Source organism: Gymnoscopelus microlampas, assembly GCF_963454915.1.
Source record: "Gymnoscopelus microlampas genome assembly, chromosome: 4".
NCBI lineage: Eukaryota > Metazoa > Chordata > Actinopteri > Myctophiformes > Myctophidae > Gymnoscopelus > Gymnoscopelus microlampas.
The window spans coordinates 10,674,015-10,682,882 of record NC_139941.1 but is presented as its reverse complement, the minus strand read 5'-3'; the positions used below and the strand labels follow the sequence as shown (position 1 = coordinate 10,682,882).

The 8,868-nt window shown below is 41.7% G+C and overlaps 1 protein-coding gene across 1 annotated transcript in view; it reads left to right on the top strand.

Moving 5' to 3' along the window:
• The window catches only part of cfap299 (cilia and flagella associated protein 299), a 124,546-nt gene continuing 115,678 nt past the window's right edge, over positions 1–8,868 (top strand). Inside the window, 2 exon segments of the mRNA XM_084054943.1 lie at positions 1–96; positions 3,659–3,792. Of these exon segments, the coding sequence (XP_083911069.1) occupies positions 3,668–3,792 (125 nt within the window). The 5' untranslated portion in view covers positions 1–96; positions 3,659–3,667.

Sequence of the window (8,868 nt, the reverse complement as noted above, 5' to 3'; positions counted from 1 at the left end):
TCGTCCGCAGCTCTGGACAGCACAGTCCTGCAGTTTAACACTTATGAGGATTTCCTCCAGTCACACGTATCTGCTTTGGATCTGTATTATTTAGAGGTAAGTCACTGATACAAAAGTACTTTTTTTTCCAACCACTGTTTGTATCTTCGTTTAAAGGCTAAACCTACATGTTATTGAATTAACTTGTTGGAGATTCTGGTAAACTATTTTTTAAACCCTTCCTCCTCTTTAACATCTAACTTAATATGCAATACTTTTGCTGATTTGCAATAGGCTCTATTTACAGCAGCCATATTATGAAGACATTCACAGGTGTTACCAATGATACTAATTAAGGCTCTGTTCCATTCTGGTCAAACAGAGTCAGGGTGCTGATATTGTGCATGTTGGCTCACTGGAAACACTCTGTTACACCAGTGGGTCTACAGTTGGGGTCCAGGGACCCTCATGGCCTTCCAAATGGCCCCTTACAGGTGTGTAACTCTTGAGAGTGTACAAATGGCACCAAATGGACCCGTTAAAGGGTCCATTTGGTTCCATTTGTACACTCTCAGAGTTATGGGGGTCGTGGAAACCACTGTTCTAGACTAAATGGAACATAGCCTTCATTAGTATCATTGGTAACACCTGTGAAGGAAGTGATAATAATATTGCTGCTGTGCATATAGCCTATTCTTTCAATCTCTTCATGGAGTCTAACTTTACATGGGCTTAATGTTTGTTCATGTAGTTATTCAATGCGGCCGCTGGGTGGCGGTAGTCACACACTGGTGAATGAGGTAACAGGTCCTGATTCTCCTTTCATAATGACCTTGGAAGCAGATTTCTTACTTACAGATTATCAAAGTACATATTGTAAGCTTTTACATGATGTGACAAACATTGAAATCTGAAAATGGTCGATGAAGATAATGTTGAATTTTATATTATTATTTTATATTAATATTATTAAACCTAAAAAGAAAAGCCAGTCACACTCTCTCATCAGTATGGGGACAAACTAGCTGCTATAATATGTCCAAGTTTTAAGGACAAATGATGAGTTTTTTTAAATCCTAAAATTGCTTTCTTTTTTTGTTATGCTTGTTTTGGGGGGAAAACACGCCCAAAAGACCTGAGATCAGAAAGGTCATGCATGACATGCGTCCAGGGACTCTCCAGCCACATGAGGAGTAGTTTAATTTAATTATAATTCAAATCACTTGAGATTATCTCAATAAATGTAAGTGCCTAATACCAATTATGTCTCAATAACACCACTATCAATCAAGACAAAGTCATTTAATTTAAACCAAAAACATATTTTCATATGAGGGTCCTGTGGACACAATCTCTTGAGATGGAAGTTGTCCAGTGGTAGAAGTGCTCAGATTCATTTTAGTTTTCTACTTAAAGCTGCACTATGTAACTTTCCTCTTCTACCCCAGATTTAAACCCGGTTTCCCGCACAAGTGCTGACATTTTCCCCATTGAGCTAATAGAGCCTGTCTGCTTGCTCAGCGGATAAATTGAATCTTGACCATCAGGTCAACATTTGTGTCAGATCCTGTGTCTAGGAGAGACATGACCTTTGACACAATCTATATGTCTCAATAGAATACAACCACCCCAATTGTATACATTATATTTTATTAAAATACAGATTGCACAAAATTTCATTTTATTAATTAAAAAAATAGTTACATAGTGCCACTTTAAGTAAACATAGCAATGCCACAATGTAGAGACATACACTGCAACAAGTAAAAGTAATGTATTCAGAAATGTACTTTTGTGATTTTTTCCCCCCTTTGTTTTATACTTTTGGCTTTTCGAAAATAGCTGATCTACTACACGTCGTGAGGCGTTGTGAGCGATTTTTTTGCTATTTTTTGATTAATTACATTGATTGATTGATTGATGTACTTTATTTAGTAAGACATGAGAACAGTACATGACAGTACATAACAGTACATGGAAGTACAAATTCACAATACAAGGTCTACTAAACTGGAAAACTCATTAAGCACTAAGCTTGTTTAAGATCCCCATGCACACAAATCATGATGACATATAAGAGACAGATATACACACTACTATACAGAATGTCATACAATCAGCTTACAGGTTACTGGTATGAAGAGTGAAAAATATGTACAAAAGAAGAAAGAGAGAGGGGGGGGGGGGGGGGGGTAGGTTAGGTTAGGACATGGGGTAGGTTAGGACTTGGACAGGGGCCATTTTTGAATTGCAGCCTCCTGAAGGTGTATCTTTTTATGATTTTATGATTTTATTAATGATTAATCATTAATAATCTAAATCTAAGTAACTTAGTAACTACTAAGTTAAGCAAAAGCTGTCAATTTAAATAAATGTAGTGGAGTTACTCTATTTCCCTGACGTGTAGTTGAGTATAAGTATAAGTATTAAGTATCAATACATGGAAATACTCAAGTAATGTAAAATAACCTATTAAGTGACTGAGTAAGTTTGAAAACCTCCGGCGTATTAGATTTGTTCCCCTTTCGGTCCAGTAGGTGGCACTGTGGCCAACGGTAAACGTGCCAGCATGTGCCCACACTGCTTGAACACCTGTGTCTACACAGGGAGGAGAGAAACGGCTCATATTTGACCTGCTAATCAGCCGGGGTCATCTGCAATAACTTGTGACGTTCTGACACAACACAGCCAGCCCAGGTCACCTGACCCGCCCTCTCGTACTGATAAGCCCTCCATAAATCTGTGTTTTATAAACTCAATTGTTCTAAAAAAGAAAAAAAAAAAACGTGTGATAATGTTCAACGAACTTGCAAGGACCCAGTTTGGATATTATGCAATAATAACTAGGCCCGCAGATCATTAAGCCTGATCTGTACTTTGTTGTACGACGCGACAATAGAGGAAAATAGTCGATCTACAAGCTCCCAATGCGTCGCCGGTGCAACGCATTGTGAGGTCGTAGATCGTCTATTTTCTGCTATGTATACATATGTACACAACAAGTGCCTCGGAATTGAACAGTGATTTTCAGAGGCATTTTTGGGACCTGCTTGCGAATGTCCGAGACTTGTTCTCTGGCTAGGCCACATCAAAAAGGAGCAAAAATAGAACGTTCCTTTTCTGGTGCAGACAGCCGCTGAGGGCTGGCTGCATGGCGGGGATGTTTTGGGCATGATGTCGACACGTGGCAACAAATTGGATCCAACGAGAAGACACTGGATCTGACAGCACTCAGCAGGATCTCTGCTTCAGAGATGATGACTTTATGAACTTGGCCTTCGTAAAGTTGGTGGCTCACACGCAGCAGGCGCGCGCACACACACACACACACACACACACACACACACACACACACACACACACACACACACACACACACACACACACACACACACACACACACACACACACACACACACACAATGCAGTAGTTGGCCTTGATTAAAGACAATTATCTCTTTATAATGTGTTGATGAATTGAGCACGATGGAAACATGTTTTATGCACTTTTCTTTTTTTCTCCCTTTTATATTCAGATTATTTTTTTCTTTCTTTCTTTTTTTTAACTGCAAAAGTGAAGGCCTCCATAAATGAAGATTTCACCTACGTTTTTACTTTTATTTGCGTTGTGACAAGTGACAACACATTTTGATTGATTGATTGATTTATTGATTGTCAGGATGAGGAGATGGCTCGTCAGCTGGTGGAGCTGGGCTACAGGGGCAGCGGTGAGGTCCTAAAGAGAGAGGAGTTTGAGGCCAGGAAGGCAGCCGCACAAGCCGCCAGGCTGTCCTCCAGAAGCCAGCACAAGAAGTAAGCGAACACTGTTAAATGGTCCGTTTCACACTGCACTTTATTACGGTAACTACGGTTCAGTCACTCTATTAGTGTGATTACGGCCTGGTCTACAAGATACACCATAACGTAAAGATACCCATGTACCATGTCAAAATGAAGTCCACAATCACAACACCAGAGGTAGCTCCACTGAACAGGTCCAGCCCAGATTTGGCACAAACGAGGGGTTGAATTCGTTCTCCTGCTATGCAACCAAAATGTGGAATGCCCTATAAAGTAGTGAAGGAGTGTAAACCCCTAACTCTCCTTCAAAACTGCCCTAAAAGAGTACCTTCAGGTTGCTTGCAATTCAAAACTGGCCCCCGTAAAAGTCACAACCCCATAATTCCTAAAAATGCGTGGAATAGGGAATAACGTCCCTATTCTGAGGGGAACATTAGCTGAAAATTAGCCTCACGTGGCCAGACTATATCACTGCGTGGATATGAGTCTGGTGCTTCTATGAGGACTTTTTTTTCCCCAAGGGGCGGGATCAAAACAATGACTCTGGACGCAATTGGTTTGACCTACAACCAACTACCAATTACAGTCTCCCATATTTGAATACTGGGCCCTGATTGGTCACCCCAGACTTGGAGAAATGGATTCACAACGGAGCGGGGCCAGACCCAAATCACAGAGGGCAATTATTTTTTTGCACTGGCAGATTCGTCTGGTCCCAGGCTAGCTGAAAATAGCCCATCTACAAGCTCACAACGCGTCGCAAAGCGGCACGGTGAGAGTTTGTCGATTGGCTATTTTAGGCGTGGGACACCGCCGTACAACAAAGTATGAATCAGGCGTAACCACTTAAACCCTACATATACTTGTAGATCAGCTATTTTCGCAGAATGTTCGTTCTCAGAATAGGGATTAGCTAGAGTGTTTAAGGCACCTGTTCACGAGACAGACTTTAAAAAACGGAAAGATTTTTGTCCACACACAAAGGAAAAGCTCCTGCTGCGCCCTTTCCTGGCTCTATGTATTTAAGTGATTTTCATTGAATTACATTATTAATCGCTGCGTAGTTTGTCTTTTCATCTGGTTGCTCAGTAGTAACAAGCTGGAGAAGTTGTTAATAACAGAGCGTTGCTGGGAAAGGCATCACTTTGCAGAGAGTTTACAGTCCGCTTTTTTCTGCAGTGGGCATGGACGTGGATGTAGACTGGATGTTATTTCCGAGGTAATTAACCCATTCAATCCGGGAACGCATCTGTGTCGTTTTAAGATTTCTTTGGCTGTTGAAAAATAGCAGATCTACAAGCTCATAGCGCGGCACCGAGTGCCGCGCTATGAGCTTGTAGATCTGCTATTTTTGAAAAATCTTGAAAATGTGTGCAAATCTTTGAATGTATATATTTTTAACTCAAATCTTTGCTTCTGGGGTTCCCTAGAACAAAACCTTTTGAGATGGGGGGGGGGGGGGGGGTCTGCGGCCAAATTCATATCCAAAATCATTTTCTAAATCCTAACTGTATGTTGCTATATCAGATTGATTTAGTCAAAGATTTGCCCAAATGTTCCACATTTTTTTCAATTAAATAGCAGATCTACAAGCCAAATAAATCTTAAAATGACACGGATGCGTTCCCGGTCTTAACGGATTAACCAATAATAATTGATGCAGTAAGAGAAACACATTGACCGTGGCCCTACATTATTCTGTGTCCATTATGGGACGGCCTGTAGAATATCACAGTCGATTTTTCTCCCTTACACTATGAGCTGTCACGAAACTCTGCAATCTCGTGTCCTATTGCCTGGGAGCATGGTTGGATTTACTGGGTGGGGGGGGGGGTCTACTTGATCATACTACAGCGTCGCACGAAAGCATCAAAAGCAGCAGATCTACAAGCTCGAAACGCGTCGCTTCGCGCCGCGTTTCGAGCTTGTAGATCTGCTACTTTTGCTATTTTTGAATTTGAATCCAGAGAAGTTACCATTTTGGACATATGAGGTTTACACCCGGCAGAGACGATTTATTTTATATATATTTTTTTATTTTTTATATATATATATATATATTTCTGCTTAATAGTCGTACCAAGTGTAGTCGGTGTTTGTTTTTTTCAAAGGCCGAACTCTGCTTGGACGGTGTAGTGTGGTTAAATAACTTGTTTTAGCAGGATTTCACATGCAATTTGGACTCTCGCGGCAAACGGCAGAAACCTGCAGGCGAAATAGAAGTTGTCGCGGAATATATATCACACATTTTTGCCCTTTTGAACTAATTAGAGGCGCCTGCGTATCGCTTTCCCTCACATTTGACATCTTGGGGGGGGGGGGAGGCCAAAAAGGACGGCAAAAACATGCGGCGGGGCCACAGACATTTTCAATCAGAAAGGCTCGGGGACAGGCTTTTTTTTGGGGGGGGGCGTGTGTGTCCCCCTGCACTGTTTAACACTTTAAGACCGGGAAAGCATCTGTCATTTTTAGATTTCTTTGGCTATTAAAAATATTAGATCTACATGCTCAGTGCCGCACTATGAGCTTGTAGATCTGCTATTTTTGAAACATTGTGAACATTTGTGCAAATCTTTGAATATATATATATATATATATATATATATATATATATTTTTTTTTTTTTAAAAAGCGAACATTTGTAACTCAAATGTTTGCTACTGGGGGGTCCCTGGAACAAAAGATGTTGAGGTCCTCGGCCAAATACATATCTAAAAATGATTTCTAAATCCTGACAGTATGTTGCTATATCAGTGGTGCTCCAACTTTTCCATGTCAAGGACCCCCAAAATGATATGTATTTGGCCGCGGACCCCCATCTCAAAATATGTTGTTCCAGGGACCCCCCAGAAGCACAGATTGGAGTTAAAAATGTTTGCTTTAAAACATTTTTAACCGTTTTTGGAAAAAAATATAAAAACATTTTTTCCAACATTTTTCAAAAATGGCAGATCTACAAGCTCATGGCGTGGCACTTTTTCCAAAAACTGTTAGCCAAAGAAATCTTAAGTGACACAGACGCGTTCCCGGTCTCAATGGGTTAAACCAAGACCGCTCCTTCCTCTGTGGTTTGTGATTGGATTTAAAACCCATCCGACCCCTTGACCTAGTGTTGTGGTTCCACTGTGAAAACACAGGGCCCGGGATGCAATGTACCACCTGCAAAGGGGGTCCGGTACAATCGGCCCTCTGTTCTGTAAAGCTGGGCCGCTTGTTGCCCCTTGCAGTCAAAGTAAGTGACGCGATTACAGTTCTCACACAATAAAATCCTCAGTATCATGTTGTGTAGGTGCTAGTAAGTGATATTTTTTTGTTAACATAAGTGTTAACATAAGTATTAAATACTGTAGCTCTATATTCCCATAGCCATTTACTGCTATATTGCTGTATGATTCTGATTCTGATATAGAGTGTTTGTTCAGTAACAGCCCGCCCCCCGGCTCTCCAGCTCTCTCCAGTAAAACAGAAAATGCATATACATTTTATCCAATCAGGAGAGAGACCTCATGCAGGATACAGGATAAGTAGAATTGGAAGTCATTAAATCAACAAACAAACAATGATTACTATCTTAGAAAACTAAAAACCTAATCTCACCATTCCCCCCCATCGATTAGGCACCCCATGGATACTTGAATTCATGGATATTTTTGTTTCGGTCGCATTCCTAAGCCAATCATTTGATGACCATTATTGGCTTATAGGAATGCGACAAAAACAAAAATATCTCCATGAATTCAAGTCTCCATGAGACTAATCGATAGAAAAAGTAATTTTGGGGGTGAACTATCCCTTTAAGATTCGTCCACTCTCTGAGTTAAATTGACGCTGAGGATTCCACTAGTGCACTCGTCCGCTCGCGAAGGCCAATTTTCCGCCGACACTGGATTACAGTACTGCATGTAGCTGTCGACTAGTATAGCCGTTACGCTCGCAGCATTTTTTGTATTTTTTTTCCATCCTCTTTGAACAAACCCCGGGTAACGTTCGTCCGGGAAAATCAAAGTGACATCGCAGGCCACTAAATATTCTTGCACCTGCGGAGCCGTCAACTCCTGACTCGGGAGCGCCTGTCCTGCTGCTTCTTTGGGAATGACTTTCTCGCCTGCTCTGTAGGCCTTAACCTATGCCTCCCATAAGGCCTGTCTTTCCTCAGCGCTCTGTCCTTGCTCTGTTTTTTTTCTCTCCATTCCTTTCTTTTTTTTTTCTCCTTTTCACCCGCCCCTCCCCCCCCCACCACCACCGCTCTCTCTTTGGGAGAGAGACCCCTTTAGTGGCTGCAGGTGTACAAATAGAGCTGTTTTCAATTAAGAGCGCTAACCTCGCCTGTAGCGTGCATCTGATCAATGAATGCCCCTGCACCTGTGGTAATAAAATACCAAGGGAGCGGGGGGGGGGGGAGAGATAGCGCCGTGAATGCTAATCAGATGTTAGCCCCGTTGTTGCCCCGTTTTTAGTTTTTTCCCCTCCTTTTAAAAGACAACACGCGCCACTCGCCGCCACTGACAGTGCAGGGTTTTGGGAAAGCAAGGCTTTTGCAGGGCGCGTCACACAAAAGAGTGAAGAGGATGCTTAGTCACTCGCATGGTTTTCGGGTTAAAGGGATAGTTCACCCCCAAAATGACTCGATTACACACCCCATGGAGACTTGAATTCATGGAGATTTTCTTGTTTTTGTCGCATTCCTATGCCAATAACTAGATGACCGGGTGTATTTCCGGTAGGAGACTCCTTTGAGTCTCCTACCGGATACTTGAGCATCTTTCCGCCGGTAATAAAATCATAGGCTTAGGAATGCGACAAAAACAAAAAAATCTCCATGAATTCAATGCTTCGTGGGGTGTGTAATTGATAGAAAATAAGTATATTTTTGGGTGAACTATCCCTCAATGGGGCATTAAACAGCGCCCTTCGCCTGGTGTCACCATGTTCGAGGGAAGAGTAAATAAAAAAGTGTGCCTCTTTGATTCCTCTATGGCAGTGATTCTCATTTCAAGCACCCAGTGTGAGAATGCATTAGGCCATGGGCCCCCATTTCATTGCTCTCTGAGGCCCCTATGTACACTGTAAAATCTTCAGTGTTAATTT